This window comes from Lagopus leucura, unplaced genomic scaffold (genome assembly GCF_019238085.1).
Source record: "Lagopus leucura isolate 7727_CA_CO unplaced genomic scaffold, USGS_WTPT01 Super-Scaffold_100019, whole genome shotgun sequence".
NCBI lineage: Eukaryota > Metazoa > Chordata > Aves > Galliformes > Phasianidae > Lagopus > Lagopus leucura.
The window spans coordinates 12,285,063-12,305,003 of NW_024962273.1; the positions used below are offsets into that span (position 1 = coordinate 12,285,063).

At 36.4% G+C, this 19,941-nt stretch overlaps 1 protein-coding gene across 1 annotated transcript in view; it reads left to right on the forward strand.

Annotated features, from left to right (window-relative positions):
- Positions 1-19,941, forward strand: part of CNTNAP5 (contactin associated protein family member 5) — a 145,259-nt gene that overhangs the window by 41,269 nt on the left and 84,049 nt on the right. Inside the window, exon 10 of the mRNA XM_042877979.1 lies at positions 6,932-7,038. Coding sequence (XP_042733913.1) covers positions 6,932-7,038 — 107 coding nt within the window. The remainder of the gene's footprint in view (positions 1-6,931; positions 7,039-19,941) is intronic.

Genomic DNA, 19,941 nt, shown 5'->3' on the forward strand with positions numbered 1-19,941 from the left:
TCTTAACATTTCCCTTTTTGGTTTTATAACAATGAGTCATACCTTTTAGATCCCACTCCTTGATCAAAACCAAGACAAGTTGATGACATTAAAAAAAAAAAAAAAAGTCATTCTTCCCCTTTAATATTATTATTATTATTATTATTATTATTATTATTATTATTATTATTATGGATAAATTAAGATGTGTATTTTAATTAAGATGTGTATTTTAATTTTGCCAGTCTATAACGTTGTCAGTAGAGTGTTTGAAACAGCACACCTCCAGATGCTGGAATATATGGATATTTTATTTTAATTATTCCACTGAAATGCTATGGGGTCAGATAATTCAGGTTAGAGTGTGTCTGATCTTGTGTCAGTTCTTTGGATGATTATCTTTCTCCTCTCTTTTTGTCTGTCTTGCCTCTTTCAAATGTAGGCTCCAGTGGACATGTTTACAAATAGCACGTAAGAGCACTGAAGATCCTTTCTGTTTCTATTTTAATGAAAGAAATTGAGGACAGGATTTTAAAGAATTTCCCCTTCTCCTTCTTATTTTGGTTCTTTCTAAACACTGATCGTTTGTTCTGTGTGTAGCAAGTTCAGTATTGTCGGAAATTGCTCTTTTTCATTGAATTTTCCTTAGAAAATTTTACTTTTTCCTTTTTATTAAAAACAAAGCAAAGTAATGGTAAGGGAAGGGAAGGAAGGAATTCTTTAATCCAAACTATGCTATGTGATGGGAAAACAAAAACAACAACAAAGTATGTTAATGACTTGCTTGTAAGGATAAATGTGCATTGGAAAAGAAAAAAAAGTGGGCAGGGAATACATGTGTTCTGTGCAGATGAGGAATCCCTTGGTGTCTTTTCCCTGCTGTATGTTCCTACATCATCAATTAAACATGCAAACATATGAATGAATGAAACCATAGAAGGTTGCTCATTTTGGGGGGTGTGTCTTGGAAATCCACTCAACAGCACACTAGTTTTAGGATGGAAGGGTAGTGTTTTCAGTAAAACTGAACTGCCTCTGAAGAAGAGGCAATTTTCTGTCCTTTGTCTATAATATGAAAAAAAAAGTTAATATTCAGTTTATTTGGATGATGTAATGAATCGATTTTGCTTATCCTGAGTAAATTTTAAAGATTTTTGTTTTCCCTGACTTTGTTTCATACATGCAGCTCCATCTGCAGAAAACAATGATTTGAGACCACTAATAGTACACTATTCTGTAGATATACTGTGTTTCAGAGCAAAATAGGTTCTTCAGACTCATATGCTGCATTCGTATCCTACATCTGAATTGCGGATATGCTGTAAGTTAACTTAGTCCTGTTCTTTTCTAGATAAGTTTGACTTTTTTTTTTTTTCCATGAAAAATAAGAAAATAGTGTTGACTTCAAATCTCTATTATGTGCTGTCAGCACAGGGTAACTAAAATCTGATCCTTGAAATGTGTTTAATAAATGCCGTAAGGGCTAATTACCAAAACTAGAACAGCTCTCATAGATTCTTTCCTGTATCTATGTGACCCATATATGTAGATATAGGAAGATGGTGAAGTTGGAGATACTTACCTTTTGTATTTGATATGAAGTGGAGAGCCTCTCCATTAATGCTGCAGAAAGGCTTTGTCACTGATTGAGGCCCCTGTATAGAAAGAAGGCAGCTGGAAGGTTGATAGAGGGCTTTTGAAGTGCCATTTGAAATCCAACTGGCACGTGACATTAAGTTTTTAGGGGGACCTAAGTAGTGTTTGCTCCCACTGTTAATCATGCAGTGTGCAATCTTATGCTTTATTAAAGGCTAACTGTGGGTGTATATATATATATATAGTAAAATACCCTGTCCTTGTTTGTTTGTTTGATTTTTGCAGATAGCTTTTCTGTTTTGCTTTGTAAAATGATGAATTCTAAATGGAACAGCTGTCTGTACAGGACGGTTTATTTGTCTTTTTTTTTTTTTTTTTTTAGTTTTCAGATTTATTCATATAAAAACCTGTCTGCTGATGCCAAGCCAAACTGTCAGCACATTTACCTCTATTAAAATGTAGGTGTTCTGACAACAAAGCAAAGAAATGCTGAAAAAATGCCTTTTATCTAAGCATGGATAACAGGCTTTTTTTCCTTGCACTTGCATCAGTCCCTGAACAGCCTCCTCCCACAGTTCTGATGTACCTGTGGGCAGTTAGCCTCAATTTCAGATCTACAAAATTTTGGTCTCATGGTGGTATTCAAGTGTAGAAACTGAGAACCGAATTGTCCAACAGTAGCAGGAGCTTATTTTAAAAGTTTTGTTATTAAAGTTTTGTAAATCTCAGGAATAAGAAAAAACTATCTTTGTGCCACATTATTCTAATGATCCAAAATGCTCTGCTTTAGCTAATTTTATATCTATTAAGTATGGTACAGTAAATGACTTCTAGCACAGAAGAGAAAAGTCCTTTGTTCACGTTACTCTTGTTCTTTTTGTACTCTAACTTTTCTTAACATAATATATTTATAGAAAAAAATAGAGATGGCTTTAAAATTTTTAAAATGAAGTACGCCACAACAGTTTTTTAAAGTTGTACAGTTTTCTAAAGCTGAATGAAGAGGGAGAACTTGGGAAGTACAGTACAGTAAGGAGAATGTGCTCTGAGTTAAAACAGATCTGGAAAGCATTAATTCTTTGCTGCTTATATTAATATAGTGTAGAAACCAAGAGAAAAGAAAGAAACAACACAAGTTTTGAGGCTTACTATTTCATAATTCTCTCTTCTGCTTTGAGTAGTTCTCTTTAGTTAAGGAGATCTAGCTCACAATATTGCCACAAATGGGCATCCAGAGAAAAACAGGAATGGGATATGCTTCTTTTGGGGTACCTTCTTTTCTAATGCAGTCTAGTCTTCATTTGTTTTCTCTTTGGTAAATCCCTGAAGTTATTATACTTTGTCAGTGTTGGATTTTTTTGCTTTCATCTTACCTTTCCATTTCAAATACTCGCTTGGAATTCCCTTGCATCCATTTCTTATACCCAAAATGTACACTGGCAAGGAATTTTAAATCCGCCATTCCGCAGAGTAAGGCAAAAAGCTGTGCTCTTGTCATTGGTCTGAATCTCCTGAATTTAGTGGGAAGACACTATCAGGGCAAAAGTAGATTGTTGTGATAACATCATGAGTTTCATTGTACGTGAATGCTAACTATATAAAATCATCACTTTTAATATTCCATGTTGTTGGTTTTACACGAAATAGCCACTGTCCTGAAATAAGAAAACATGCTGAAAGGATGGGAATTGGCAACAATTTAAAGCAAATGCTGCATTGGAAAAGATGCTTTTCACTTTTGTATCTTTTCTTGTTACAGTATTATTGAGTTGCCTCAAAATGATACAAATTGAGTATCTTAATATTGGAAGCATGCCCCCTGGTGTATGGTTTTTGTGGTTTTTCCTTTTTTTTTTTTTTTTTTTTATGGGTGGTTTTTTTTTTTTCCTCTCATTTTTTTTTTTTTTTTTTTTTTTTTTTTTCTTTTTTTTTCCTCTTTATTTGGGAGGAATACATAGTGGTATAATCAGGATGTGTTGTGCAGATTGTAAAAAAATCTGTGCAGTGCTTATTGAAAGTACCAGCTTTATTTCCAGTCAAGTGTAGAAATACGTAGAATCCCTTCAGCCTTCCCACTCAGGTAATTTTGCCATTGTTATTTCTTCCTCGTTCCTATCAAAGGGCCAAATTTTGCCTTCTCATATCTATGTGGCTTGTGCTTTGAATTTAAAAGAAGCACATAAGTTTTTGGAGATGTTTCATCTACGGATAGTGAATGCTTTTGTGTAGGCTTTGCTTAGTGCTCCCTTAGATGGCTAACGTATGTGTTTTCTAGCTTGACTGAAGGAAGCAAAACTTTATTTGGCTCATTCATTTATTTATTTTAAGAAGACTCATTCACCATGAGATATTTTATGAATTAATCTGGAAGATCAGAGTCTCTGGACTGTCATAACTTGTTTTAGACAAGTCATTAAATTTCAAAGTGTTCTATTTATCATGTTAACAAAAAATCAGTCAATTTCTGTGCTCCTTTCAGTTACAAATAGGTCAGAAGCTGCTTGATGCAAATTTTTGTCTATGGAACTTTCTATGATACTACTGTGATCTTTGCTAGAATTGCTTAATTTCACTAAAATGCAAATATGAATCTAAACTTTAAATATATATGTATTTGAATGCTTCAACATAATGATCCAGAACAATAAGCAAATAAAACAACCTATGATTTATCCATGCCTTGATTAATTTTAATCATAGCTATTTCTTAATTTAGACCTCTCCGATAATTAGGGTAAAATTTGCTTCTAATGAGAACACAACTGCTTGCTTAGAATGGGATTATGATAATTATTAGAGTTGCAGAGAAATTTGTTCCATAAGCTCTTAGAGGGGTTAGTTATCTGACCAAAAGCAAGATCAGTATGGTTGGTGCTAATTAAAGCAAATAGACTAAGGAATAAAAAAGATTTAATTGTGAATTTATGAATATCATTAAAAGCTTACATGGCTAGTTTAACTTGTATTATGCATTGTTGGGGGAAGAAAGAGCATCTGCATTCATAAGACAAACAGAAATGAGAAGTGACCTTCAATTTTGTAAAGCCTTTATAAGGAAGTTGTTTTAATGGAATAAACGTGGCTAAGCCTCTGATATGGGCCTTTGGCAAACCACAAATGATGAGTAATTAGCTCTACTGTGTGGGGTTAATTAATAAGAGATAGCTTAAAAATAAGCAGAAAATATGTTTGTCCAATACACTAGTAATGTAGATTATGATGATAATAAATTGCTGGTATTTTTTTATCTCTTTGTAGCGGTTTATAAACGTCAGCCATTTCTTGTCTTCAGCACCCTTATGACGTGAATATAGCTACTTCTCTTTTGCAGGTGACACAAACGCATGTTTATCACCAAAGAGCTGGTAGAAGTGAAGGCAATATGCTGAGGGCAAAGGCAGGCATGACCAAAGTGTAAGCATGAGCAAATATCTCTTCCAGGCAGAATTTATGTATAGGTAGATATGTCACTGTAAAGCTGTTGAGCCACAGTATTTCTTCTTCAGCCTCTGGGAAAAAGCAGATGGGAAGGTGCTGTTTTGAGAGATCTTGCACCATCCGGTCCTCCCTGTGAAATCCCATAGGCTGCTGTTGCTTCTTCAGAAATAACCCATAGCTTAATATCTTCTCCATTACCAAGAGGAGATGCAACAGCAGAGGGGCTACTTCAGCTGTCACTTTACTGGCTAGATGATTCCCCAGCATACAATTGAAAACCAAAATCTCATCCTTTCTCAGATTACTCTGTCAGGATGAGCGAAGTCAACAGCTTTGCTCATCCCTTCTGTCCTTTAAAGTGTCTGAATAAAAATCCTGAGAAATGGTGTACGCTACAGACTAACAGACAAGTTGGATTTTTAGATGCACGTTCTTACTTCCCTTGCAGTTCAGCTCAGGTTCAACCTCACAGTTTTCACCCAGTTGTTCCTTACAATATTGCTAGAAACTCCTTGATGAGCAGGAAAACTAGGCCTACATTTACCTTCTCTTTCCTCATTCTATATTTGAGCCCAGTAATTAGTGGAAGCTATAAAGTTGATTTTTATAAAAGCAATGTATCTTATAATTGCCTCAGTAGATGTTACTGACAATTTTAATAACATATTCTCGTCTTGAATTTCTTACGTCTCTAATATTTGAATAATAAATAATGACTGTATTGATTAAGCAATAAAATGAAATTATCTTTCACTTGATATTTTATCCGTGTAATTATATGACCACTAGTGACATGCCAGTTTTCTGTTTCCACACAAGTGTGCTTTAATTGTCAGGATTCTCAAAGAAATGTGTTGAAGGACACAATTAAAGACAACGTGCACAGTTAAATGCAAAAAAATGTTTGCTTGGGATGAGATAATCTACAAGAAAGTCAGGTCTTCAGCTGGTACAAACCGAGGTAGCTTCAGTGACTTTGTCTCTTGCTAACATTGTTGAAAAATCTGGGCTATTGAAAGAATTTTGAAGTTCTGTTTGCAGCCAAGCAGACCCTCATGAAATGCTGACATGCGTGAGATGGATTGATTGTCTGTTTTCTATCTACCCATCACAATTGAATCAGCGGTATAAATAAGTTACTCAGCATACAGTGTAAAAGAGATTATCTAATATACAGTAAGGGGGAAAAAAACTAAAAGGGAAGAAAAGATGAACAATGCAATAAGCTCTGTTACCACATAGGCTGGTGTAACTCCATTATTCTGCCTGCATTTACACTGCTGTTGTTCAGATCAGCATTCACCTCTTGTCTTAGAAATTGAATTTATCTCCCACAGCTTTTGTTTTTGCTCACATCCCAAGTTACATGCTTCTATGCCACTTTTTTCTTTTAATAATTTGTTTTGTAATAATTCTTTGGAGGCATACCAACTGAAGCAAGGAAGAGAGAATACAAAACTCGTAATTGAAGCATATTTTCCCCTTCACTTTAGAGATTTCCATGAGATTTGTATTGCCACAAAATGTAATGCAGCCTAATTTCAATAACAATCCCTGTTTAATGAGAAAACTGGGGATTCTTCTTTGAAACAAGATTTCAGGAGCATTTTCACCTGTTATTTGTACTCTTTTGCTTTCACATTGTGGCACTTTTTGCTGAAGAGCGGAGACAAGTTGAATATTTTTTTGGAGAGTGATCTTTACTTGCTTATTGACTTTATGAAACATTGTTGTCTTTAGTGCTTGCATTTGAAGTGAATCAAAAATTAGAGGAATAGTAATTATTTCAGGTACTACACAGCAATGCAGCTCTGGGAAACTCTTCCATGAATGGGGAAGAGGGACAATTCTTTTTGTGTGTTTTATTTTTAATGAAATATTTATAATTAATTACCTTTTAAAAACTGTCTTTAATTAGATGTTTGCCTAACTACTGTGAACATGGAGGAAAATGTTCTCAGTCCTGGACCACCTTTTACTGCGACTGTAATGACACGAGTTATATGGGGGCAACCTGTCATAACTGTAAGTAAACCCACGTGTTCAATGTTTTCTACTACGGCTGGTATCTCAAAGTGAGTGTAAGTTAGAGAGGAGTTTTATGAAAGATAATCATATATCATAGGATGCTATATGCTGTGACATAGCTATGCCAGGTCAAGAATTGGTCTAGGAGTGCCCACAGAAATCCACTGGTACATATGTTTATTTATGGACAAATATTTTGGAGAAAACAAAACCTAATTATTTTAACTGTTTTCCACATTCTTTCCTACTTTGTACATTGATTTGGAAAGTCTTGCATTCATTTATGTTATATATGCATCACTGGCATGTTGGTCATTATATTTTCTCACTGGTGAGAAAATATTTATATTATTTATATATATATTATATATGCATCACTGGCATGTTGGTTATTAGATTTTCTCACTGGTGACGTATGAGGGGAAATGGTCTCAAATTGCTCCAGGGAAGGTGTTTAGATTGGATATCAAGAAAAACTTTACAGAAAGGGTTGTTAAGCATTGGGATAGGCATCCAAGGGAGGTGGTTGAGTCACCATCCCTGGATGTGTTTAAAAACCCTTTGGATGTGGTGCTTAGGGACATTATTTAGCAGAGTCTTGTTAGATTTAGGGTAGTGTGGTTAAGTTGTGGTTGAATTTGATGATCTTGAGGGCCTTTTCCAGCCTGAGCAATTATGTGACTATGTTTCATTGAATTTAGCTAGGCTAAGATGGGTGATGTTAATCTCTTGTTGGGATTTTAAGTTAATTTTGGCACCAGTAATGAATATCTGATATAAAAATTATTCGCTTTTTGTTAGTCTGTCTTCTATTGTTATTCTGCACCAAATGTGTAGGCCAGTAGAGGGTATATGTGCCGTCTTTCTTATATGTTATCTTGAAGCTCAGATTGCAAGCATTCTGGTGAATGATTTAGATTGCTGCTATTAGGAAGGATACAGGATCTGAAATGCTGGCAGTACATGAAGCATGCAGCTACTGAAATCCACGGCAGTGAGTATTAAGGTGATTGAAAAACTTTAAGAAATGTACCAAATGCAGCACACTGGTAATTCTAACAAAACATATAGAAAGAAGAAAATGGAATAACATCAGTTCATAAAGCTAACTAAAAGAAAAAAAGCAACAACAACAACAAAAAGCCAAAATGAATGCAAAACTGGAGAAAAAGGGATGTTCTAAGTTCTACAGTTCTAAGAATACAGCTGTAATCTCTCCAGGTGTTTGCTGAACACTCAGGGGGCAGACAGGGTAAGACTGATAAGAGATTAATTTTTCTGTTAAGATAAAAAGTAGAGGAGGAGATATTCAGTGGTATGAAGCTGAGAATATTGGCAACTGTACTCTAATTCAGGAGATCCTAATTATTTGCTAATTAATAATGACATCATTTGTGGTGTGGAGTCTGTAGTAAATGGAAGAGGTAGTTGAGAGGTCTATTTATAGATTTTCCTTCCAAACTGAGAGCACCTGACCACTACATTGTAAGTACAAAGGAAGCTAAGCAGTACAAAAATCATCTGGATTATACCAAGTCAGATTGAAGGATGTGAAGAAAAATGAGTTTATAGTTTGGAAAAGAGGAATTACTGTTTGCCCAATGTTTCTGTTGTTCCAAAAAGCATGTGAGCTCACTGTGGCTTGTGTCTGAAGGAGGAGACCATATTTATTGCTCAGGGCTGGTTCTTGGCTAGTTTTCCATACAAACATTCATATAGAGTTAGTAAAGCCTCTTCTATGAATTCATGTATGTGCTGTCCCTCAGCTCTAAAGGCATATAGAGACCTGCAGTTATTTAAGGTTTACTGATGTAAAAACTGCTCTGAAAAGTTTCTTGAGAAAATCTATGTTAAGACTTTACAGCAGATCAAGCTGTGCACACATGATATACAGCTATTCAGCTGCTGAGCTTATTTACAACCATATTAACAACTAATTTGATTCCAGCTGGATTGTGGAGCCAGCGGTCCTGTAAGCCAAGCAACACTGATAAACAGCAACATTAAACCAGAGGAATGCATTCATCTGCTTGAGATGTCTGATGAAATCATTTCAAAGCCAGTGGGCAAAAGTTGGCTGCTGATAAGACACCTACAGAACAAGAGACGTTATCGCTTTCAGCTGATAGTGGTTGACATACAGGAGTAGCTTGTAGCAGGGTGAATGAAAGTCTCAGATCTGATCACAGTACTATACCAGAATATCCTCACCAAATAGGCAACTCCTCCAATCATGTTATTCAGTGTAGTTCTATCAAAAGCAAGCACCTAATTTCTCAAGTTTTGAAACATTATCTCAACAGGTTTTGATTTTTACTACAACATGAAAGCTAACAGGCCTGAAATTGAACTAGAAACATTTTATTTATTTACTTATTTGTACAAAACAGCCCTTCAGACATAAGTTTGCACAGAAACAGTGGAAAGATTTAAATGACAATCTGCTGCAAATCAAAATTAGTGTGAGTAGTATCATTGTCAGCTGTATTTCCTCTCTTCTAGAGTTGCATCAGTGTGATTTTTTTTTTTTACCTTTCACTGATATGAGAAGGCAAGCCTGTAAGAAGTTTGTCTTGGTTTCAGGAAGAACTGTATCATGCATATTTACAAATCAGAATTAAATGATTTATGTTTTATCAGCTCTGACTGGGGGATCTTACCATTTAAGAAGGGATATCTGAAGATATATTGACCCTGACTGTATGCCTTCATTTGTAAAATTGTGAGTGATATATTTCATGTTCAATAATTAAGCAATCTCAGTGGTTTCTTCCAAGAATTCATGGGATGCACTGGATCCCACTGTGAGGAACAGCTGATAGTATAGATTATCCCTGCTCCAAAGAGTTTTTCCTTCATGTTTTTGAGGGCAGAAAACATCCTGATGCATAGGATGGAGTATCAGAAAGTCTTCATCAGCATCACGTGCAGTGATTTTAGTCTACCAGGTACATAATTATTATGATGCTTCCTTGTAGGCAGAAAGTAATAAGGTATATTAAAAAGAGGAAGAAATGGAATGCTCACAGACATGAAGGAGTTATGTGGGAGAAAGCAATAATGTACTTGTTTGAAAAATATAAGGTTGTGGCCAGAGTAGTCTTGACATTTTTGACAGGGCAAATGCCAAAGTCATGACAGGTAGACTGGTTGGTAATATGCTGTGAAAAGCAAGGATAAATAGTTTGCCTTTGACACAACAGAAGGAAAGTATACAGTGGCAGGACAGAACAATAAGTTGATAGAAGACACAACTGGGACAATGTTTGCATGACCACGGCAGATAAATGGGACAAGATTATGTCTGCCATGACTCGAAATGGGTATAGCTGAAATTCAAGATGTGTGGATGAAGAGCAGAAGCACACATTTCAAAATAAATATAAAGAACTAGGTGACCTGCGCATATAATCCTTCCAGATATAGTCTTTCCAGCAGCGATTTGTGTGCTTCAAACCTCAGGCATCCTCCTGCTCATTCAAAATCCCTTCTGATTCTGATAGATCTATTAGTAGATAGATCTATAGTTACAGAAGGTATGGCAATCTACCTTATCCAGATGAGGGGCCACCAACAAAAGGCTGTAGGGTCATGTACCTTTAAATAGATATTCCACAGCAGACAGGTTTCACCTTGAAGTCTCATTTAGTCCTGCTTCTCCTCTTCTCTTGTCTGAACTTAACTGTCTGTACAAATAACAAATCCTTTAGTGTTTTTTGGATTTCTGTGACATATAGGAGGAGAGTGAAGGCAGGTTGTTTGCTTGTGCAGCTTGTTGCCCGATGCATAAGCCCATTTCTCTTAGTAACCACTAATTCTCCTTCACACATTTCCACGTGGAATATTTACTAACACCTTTCAAGCCTTCCCGTCACCCCAGTGGAGGAAGAGGATTTGAACTTACCTTTCATCCTTCCAGCTTCCAATGGAATTCATGTCTCCTTGCCAGCTTGACACAGCACGGGTTAGCAATGATGTGGACATGCAGTACAGTGGGGAATAAGGAACTTGTGCTGACTATCCCCAGATACTCATTTCACTGCCTAGTTTAAGGAGATAAGTCAGGGAATAAACCCGTGTGACATGCTCATCTATGAGTTTCACTGTGCTTTGATTTCTCTTCCTCTGTTGGGAATAACATCCAATCTGCAGGTATACTGGAAGGTGCATAATCCATATGTTATAAAGAAATGATACGGTTTATTTCTCTTGAAACTACTATTTGCTTTCTGCTTCTTGAGCTGATCCAGACTTAAGACAGTGCTTTGAGCATGCAGTATTTGTTTCAAGCCTGTAAAATGCCTGGTTTTGATTTCTGGTTAATCTTTTAAATGTGCTTCACCCAGCTTATATTTACATAGGTTAGGAGTTTAGCTGGGTCAAAAGCTTAATTAAATATGCTTTCCCAGTTGTTCTGTGTGGTGTGTAGCCTACTGATCTGTCAACTGCTGCACTTCATTGCTACATGTGTGAAACATGGCAGAGTATATGGTAATGTAATCTTTGTTTTCTGTTTTTCTATTTTAGATAGAAACACTGATTCTAGTGAACAGTGTAGGAAAAAGGTCTGGGCAGGGTTCAGCTCATTTAGTTTTCACTCTCAGGTGAACATCTTTGTGACATCTAATCTAAGTTAGTGATCTCACCTCTGCAACAGAGTGAGCTATTTTGTGAAGTTAATTGCATTGTATGACAGGGTGTCCATGGCAGGAACCACCTCTGCAATGTGCCAGTTTGTCTATTGGCTCCAGTTGCAGGCTGTCCTACCTTAGGCAAACAGTAGGCACTGGATCAGAGTTATAGGTGTATATATACAGAGAGAAAAGAACAGAGAGAGGAATTGTAGGTGTATAGATAATGTTTTAATTGAAAGGTCACAGTTTAAAACCTGAACAGTCATCTCTTTCATGCTGTTAAATCTGCTTGTAATTACCATGTGACAGAGAAAGCAATAGACCACTCTAAAATAGCCCTGAGATACAGACTGTTATCATTTTATTGCAAGATAATGATTGGTAATTTCCTCTTTCGGTGACTTATGTTACTCCTTTACAAAGCCTCATCTTCCCCTTCTGTATTTCTGTTATTTTTATGTATGACAGTTTTCAAGATGACCTTTAGTCTTTTTTTATTCCAAAGAATACTGAACATTGATATAAAGGATGATGAGAAATATAGAATAATGGTTTTATTCTTCATGTTCTGGGGATGACAACATGTCCCAAAGCTTTGCAAGGTGATAATTAACAAAATATCATTTAATTCTGGATGTTTGCTTTGGTGTGTGATCTATCTTGCACATACAGGCATGTGTCTTACTGGCCTAGGTAATTGCTGGAGGAAAGATCCATCTAATAATGGAAATGTCATAAAGTCGCTGAACATGACAAACTTAACATCAGGCTTTGAAAATGTATTTTTTAATACTAATATACTTACTGAATATGTAATTTTCATCTGAAGAACTTAATATAACTTCAGCCAGATCCTTAGAAGCCCTGGAATTGCATCTTAAAGAGCCAGCCATGGATTTCATAATTCTCCCGTGTTTCAAAGCAGGGAGATGTTTACGCAATTCACTGGCTTGGCAGTCAAAGTTCAGAGAGCTTCAATCTGCCAGATGTCTAATGGTGAATCTGGTCATGTAATTTATATGTCCTGAGGAGCCAATTCTCCTGTTTGTCCTGTTGGATATTCTGATATATTTTTCCATGTGTATTTAAAAACATTTATATTCTTTCACTAAAAAAATAAAAAAATAAAAAAAAAAATTAATATTCATATCAAAGGCTTTGGTACAGTACTTGATATTCCTGCATATTTTTGTTCACATCATGGTTCTGACATATGAATTTTCATTGTTTATTTTGTAATAAGATACTGTCTTATTATTGTTCTCCCCTCAGTTTGTGTGAGTTGTACGTCTGTGTTTCTCAGTAGTGTTTGTTTAAAAAAACAAAATTTTCTCTTGCCTGACTTTTTCTTGTATATAATGTAGAAACTTTGGGCTGTGACTGCAGATCAGAATATGAGGGAGACTGAGTCAGTACCATTTGAAGGCTGCCTTTGTCAGGCACAGCTATGACCCTACGAATGCCAGTACTTTAAGAGTAAGGCTGAAATGCTATGCTTGGTGTCCTGCAAGTTGTCAATTTTTACCTGCCCTCCAGCATTACTCTTAACAACGTAGATCTCCCTGACTGCACTCTCAGCGCAGCAAGACATGCAAGTCACCCTGCATCAGCTTACAGGCTGTGGAGGGCAAGGGTCTGACACAGCTGCCTTCAAGCCTCAGTAGGGAAGCAACAGAGGATGGGCTTATCTGGCCTTTCCCTATCCAAGGCCAGGGACAGCCATCATTTGAATTGTAGGAAATGGTGTAATCCCATATTAAATGGAAGGTTCCCTTCCCAACATCCATTTAGGTGACACTGTGGTAGAAGTCTTTTTAAAGCTATCTTTATTTATCAGGTGAGTAAATACACATTTTTAAAAGGTAAAAATAAGCCATCTGTCATCTGTGTACATCAGAGTGGGGACTGTATTAGTCTGTCAACAGCGGGGCTGTCGAAATTCAGTTTTGGAGAGTATAAATTTCATTTTCTGGCATTTAACAAGGCAATTGTAGTATAGGGGTAACAATAACAACCATTCCCAGAATTCATAGCTTGTGTAAATCCCTCTGCTGTAGAAAAGAGAATAGAAGAAATCTACGATTGCACACCGCTTAGTTGATTTGTTATTTAGAAAAATCTGTGACTGAATGCTCATTATTCTGAGCATGCAAGAGCGAATTTGTCAGGCTGGAGGTGTATAAGTAGAGGGTGAAATAGCCATCTCCAATCTGTCTCCCAGGAGTTCTGAGAATTTTGTTGTGAACGCTCAATTCAGTTTGTGGTGAGTATTTGTGCTTATCAGCTTATCCAAGATCAGGTCATGGATGGTTGCATATGCAAAGAGGATCCCCAGATCTTTCTGGACTTTCTGGTCTTATCAGAATATTTTTTTTGCACCTGAGGCTGCATTGTAATAATGGTTATTATTCTAAGAGTTATTTTTACTTTTTGCATTGAAGGTTCAAAGTATTATGAAGTAAATAAATGAGTCTCAAATGATCCACCAGCATGTATTCTGCCTACAGTATTCCATGATTGTGCAATTGTTAGGTGTGGTAAAAGCAACATGCATCTCTGCAGTATTCTATCTGGGACTGAATGATGTTAGCTTATGCCAATGACATCAAGAAATAATGTTCTTTAGGCATATTTAACTTATTATAGCACCATAAAATGTAATCTCCCTTTGAGTAATTGAAAATTATCAGCTGCTTTTATTAGATTATGAGAATTCTATCTAGAAATAGCAATATCACTTCCCATTTTGGTAGTCATAACTAGTGCAACCCAAAGTTAAGATAAAAAAGAATTGGTTGTGATGTGCAGTTTACAGTTTTGGTTTTATCTTTATTGGTAACATACGTGTGGGTGAAGGAGAAAGAATAATCTTGCCCAGTCTCCCAAGGTAAAACTGAAGTCCAAGTGTAGCTTCAACCTTTGTAATGGGTCCAGCACCCAGGGAGTGGGTCTAATGGGTGAATAATAGGTTAATTCTTTCACTGAAGAGACTTCAAACATGTTGCTCCCTAAGGGTCATTTGCCGAAGATCAATTAGTTGCACCAGAAACAGACTTATCTCTTGCCAGGATAGAGTCAGGAATGGAAAATGAGGTGAAAGTGGTCTGGAAGAGAGGTTTTGTAAATTAGGAACACAGGGCAGAGGAAACAGTGTTGTTAAGTACTAAGGAATTATATTAAAGAGTTACATGCAAGGAGTTCAGTAATGAAACAGCAAATGTGTGCTTAGTGAAGACTAACTTGACAGCAGACAAACTGTTAAGGGCAAAAAGAGATTGGGATTCAGTGTCAATACAGTAACAGGTTGTCAGAACAGAACTGGATAGAAACATCTTTTATTGGAAACAATTGAGAAGCTTGACCTTGCAAATATTTGTGCTCAGATAGCACAAGTGTCTCCTGTTAGTGCAGCACAGTGGGAATACAATCTCTTCTAGTTTAAGGACAATAATTAGAACAGCTGGATTAACAGGTTTCAAATACTTTAGAGTGAACGCTGACAAAATTGCTTGCACTTAAAACCATTCAAGCTCTCACAGCATATTGAATTAAGCCTGGAGTTTCAACTGCAGAGCTGAGCTAAGAAGGATATGACTTTTCGGGGGGCAGAGAGTTCATGAGTGTGCTGACCATAAAGGCACTTGATGCAGGAGTTAAAAAATGAGTTCTGTAGATAATTTTACTCAAAAGTTTGAAGTTGATTGTTAAATAGGCATTCAAATCCTTTTTGGCTTTGAAATCTTGAATCATGAATCTATGTCTTGGACGTTGATTAATCAAAGCATGTTTAGAGTTTTGCTAGCAGCCTTCCATAGGGAGGCTACATATGTAGTGTACGTAGAGTCTTGGAGAAAAAATTACGGGATGCATACATCTCAGTATCAGACTGTATTTTTTATTTTTGATCTCATGAATCTTCATATCTCTGGAGAAACCATCTAGAGTTGAGTGTTGTTGCTCTGGCTGAAAAAAAAATATGTTTTTTCTTTATAAATGCTGAACAAAATTTCATATACCATTTCTTAAACACTCAGGAAGATGAAAAGTGAGAATGAAAGGAAAAGATAGCTATTATGATTGGTGAACATCAAAATTAATACTTGGATGAAATGAGGAGTTGTTGGACTGAAAAGCTAGCGTCATTTGAGATACTTAAGACTGCAATCTATCTCTGAAAATATGGATGTGGAGGTGGATCATTTTGAACTTTGTCAATACTGTGTGTATCTGCACAGGATCAGCACAGCTTGTACTGGCAAGTAGACAAGAGCACATATAGCACTTAGGGAAGCAGCTCTTGATATGAAGGATGAGGCTCTCAGGCTGCATTAGTTTAAGTAGCCAGATCTGTGAGGATTTTAGATTTCTCTGTAAAATACAGCAGTAGCCCTTAAAAATTTCCATAGAGTACTGTCCTATGTGAGCTGCAAAAATGTGACTAAGTAAAACACATTTCTAATCTCCAAATTCTCGTAGTAAAGTCGGTTCTAATATTAAATACTCCTACCTGCCATATCTGACTGTATTATTCAAACCATATATGCAGAGGGACAGCACAAGTTATTGTGTGTTGCTGACAGCTCTTTCCAGTGACCACTAGAATAATGCAACTCCTTGAAGCAGACAATTTCACATCCACTGCCTGCAGAAACTCTGTGGTAGGGATTGCAGTGCTGTTGCTCCATGGCCACACACCTTGCTTCTAAAAGTGCCTGAAGATATGCAGCAGGGGCTGAAAATCACAAATTACAATTTTCTGTGGTTGGGACTCAGTGTAGCAAATATCTTTGGGAAGTTGTCTTTTTGTCTTCAGTGGTTGATACCAATCAAAAGTGGTCCAAAAAAAAAAAAAAAAAAAGTGGGGAAAAAAAAAAGTGAAGAGAACACTGATCTTGTTTCTTTGAGACAAATGGCATCTTATTGGTTTCATTTTTGAAAAAGGATTTCAAAAAGTGCACAATTAAACATTTTAATGAGTAAATGAGTTCTCAATGAGCATTCATTTTTTTTAGTCCCATTTTGGTAAACATTTTGAAGTTTGTAAACAAACTTGAAAGCGTGAACGTGAACACTATTAAAAATGCTTCAGAAAAAAAGGAATAGCTTTTAATTTAAAATTTAAAATAATGCTTGAAAATTGTTGCCAAGTTCTACTCAGAATGAACTGAGATGAAATGCTCTCCTTTATTAAAAAAGGTGTAATTACTGTACATGTTGTTTGACATTAAAATGTACGCATTTTTTCAATGCTTCCGTAATTACAATTGTTGCTTGCTTTTTAAAAGTTAGGCCCTGTAATGTGCATAAATGAGTGGTGACTCTTTAATGACAACTACAGTAATGATTTCCTGTTCCCAAGATAACAAACATCTTCATCACATCAAAGAACTTTGGCACAAAGTGAAACATAAATCTGAAGGCAATTCTCTAAACTAAGGCTCCGGGATCTTAATAGTCACAGTTGACTGTCTGGTTTTCACTTTTGTGTGACATTTCTGATTGCAAGACGTGACAAATGACTACAAAGAGATCTTGTATTTCATTGAACCATAAGATGGCTTCATGTCGTTGTCAATGGAGTAATAAGGCTTTTTCAGCAAATGGAATTCTGTAACTTTATTCTCAAGCAATCAACTCAGCCTGCAAAAATGATGAGGAGAACATGGAATGGATGGTGCACATGAAATGTCTGAGAGGGGATCTGCCAATGACTGAAAATATCATTCAAATATCATTTTCTCCTATATAGCATAAAATAGGAAGGGGAAAAAAAGACCTGAAAGCAATGGCCCATCTGGTTTAGAAGTGTAGTACCAATTGCCTAAGATACAAAACTTGAGATGTGCAGCCACAGAATGATCTGTACAATAAAACAATTATTCTTTAACTCATGATAATTAGAATATGTTTTATGTGCCAGAACTTGAGGTTTTCAGCTTTTTCAAACTTCTACTGCTGTTCCCTAATATCTGCTGTTAGAATACTCGTTTAACCAAAGGAAAAGCATAGCAGAATAATTTTCTTCTGACAAACATAACAAGCTTCACAGAAGCTTGCACATCCTTCCTGACTTATGCCCCTTGAGCACCTCTAGTCTGAATTCTTGTTCTATTCAGCCTTTTCTCCCTCCTCTCCCCAAAAAAGAAGATGCAGTGACAAAGAGGCTATCTAAGGTGAATAGATCATCTCTGTTTGTGTCTGTCCATATTATTAATGGTTGAATCTTCACATCTTTCCTTACTAATTTAAAAAAAAAAAAAAAAGAAAACATGTAGGCTCCAGCCAACATGACAGTCAAAAACCAGGAGAACACGAAGGAATAAAAAGTTTATGATGAAGAATGAGTTTCTACCCGTGACAGTTCACTGACAGCATATTCTTTTTATGTATCTGCTCCTTGCACTATCCTTTATCTTCAAAAATACTCACCAAACAATTCAGGGGAGGCAGTTGGCATGGTTCCTAATGAAACAAGATAAAGTATTCTGTAATGATGATGACAGCAAATTCACTAAATGTACTGCAGCTTGTGAACTCTGCAAATTGATCAAACCAAGATTCCTTGATTGCTTACTTAATTGACTGTTACACTTTCTCTCCTGACCCTCTGTAGCCCAGTTGCTTTTCTCAGCACTTTGGCAACATATGGACTCCCTGTTTCCTCCTCTAGTTATGAATACTGGAAGAAATGAAGGCCCAGCTGGATGTGGCCCTCGGCAGCCTGGTCTGGTGGTTAGTGACCCTGCACATAGCAGGGGGGTTGAAACTAGATGATCATTGTGGTCCTTTTCAATCCAGGCCATTCTATGATTCCTTGCATCGGCCTAATGACCTTGAAGAAGGAGCTGTCTTAATTAACTTCTTGATAGAATGGATATTAATTGAAGAACTATCCTACCAGATGCTGAGTACCCTAAGCATTTTTGTAACTCTGGGAAGTGTAGTACTGTGCTTATTTAGCACTCCTGCCTGCAAAAGATTTTTTGTTGGAAATGTACAGGACAAAAACGTATTTCAGCCAGTGGTACAACTCATTGTTTTGGAGAGACTGTTACTTCATAGTGATGTGATCCCTTAGAATTGTGGTTCTGTTTTCTTGGCAGAAGCAAAGAAATTTCCAAATTTTGTTAAAATCTTAGTGATGATTGTCTATTGTAGAGATTTCTTCATACTGAGAAAAATGAGTCATTAGTCAAACTAGTCTGCTTCAGGTTGGCCATTCAAGTCTTTCTGAAACTTGCTTCATTGGGGAAACTTCCTCTAGGGAAACTGGGGGAAAGAGGGATGCCAGTTTTTGTGCATGCACAACATTGGGAATGAGGAATTATTCCTGCCTTGTGCAGAGCGATTGCTGCCTTCTACAGGAGAGGCTTAGATGGCATTTAAAAAGCGGTGAAGATGTGCTCTGCTTATGCTCAGTCTGCAAATCTTCTGATCCTTCCAGATGAAAGATACCGGGAATTTTGCAGTAGTATTTACGACCTCAACTCAGCAAACATTATGTATATCAATTTTAAGTGTAGTGCTCTGATGCCTGAAGAATTGAAGGGGCTTGCGAAAAAATTTACAAGTGTCTTACAAATGGCCTATTCATAAGTTCCCCTGGGTATGTTCCAGTCTGTGTAACTCATGTATTTGCTGTGCGATGATGTGTGAATGTGCAAATAGTGGTTAAAATGCGCTCATAAAATTAAGGGGTAAAGAAAAAGATAGTCTTGACCTTGTAACAACCAAAAATGATGTCCAAATATATTGCTGTGTGTTTTGCTAATGGTAGCTCTTAGAAGCTTACCAAGAGAGCATTTGCTTACATTTCTGTTACTGTCAACCAAGTAACTGTCTCCGAGAAAGAAGAAGGAAGGTTCTGATCCATGTGTTAAGTCAGTCTGATTTTTATTTGTTAACAGATAGCTGAAAAATTGTAAGCTTGTTTTTACTAATGATGTGGGTTCTCATAGGCAATATCCTCCAGAAGAAAAATATTGATAAGCAGAAAGGAAGAGCTGGTTGTGTAAAAATAGGACTAAAGCATAAAGATGTCTCCCTGGATGGAGGACATACCTGAGCTCAAGCTTTTCTGCTAGACAAAATAGCTTATTTTCATTTGGAGTAGTAGAAGTGACAGGAAAGCTGAGAACTAAAATTGTCTTTTATCTTGACAAGACTTAAGTACTTGTCCAAGTAATAAATAATGTATATGCATGTGTTTGTATATGTGCATCTGAAATATCATTATGTGGATGTGTGTGTATATCACTCCCCTATT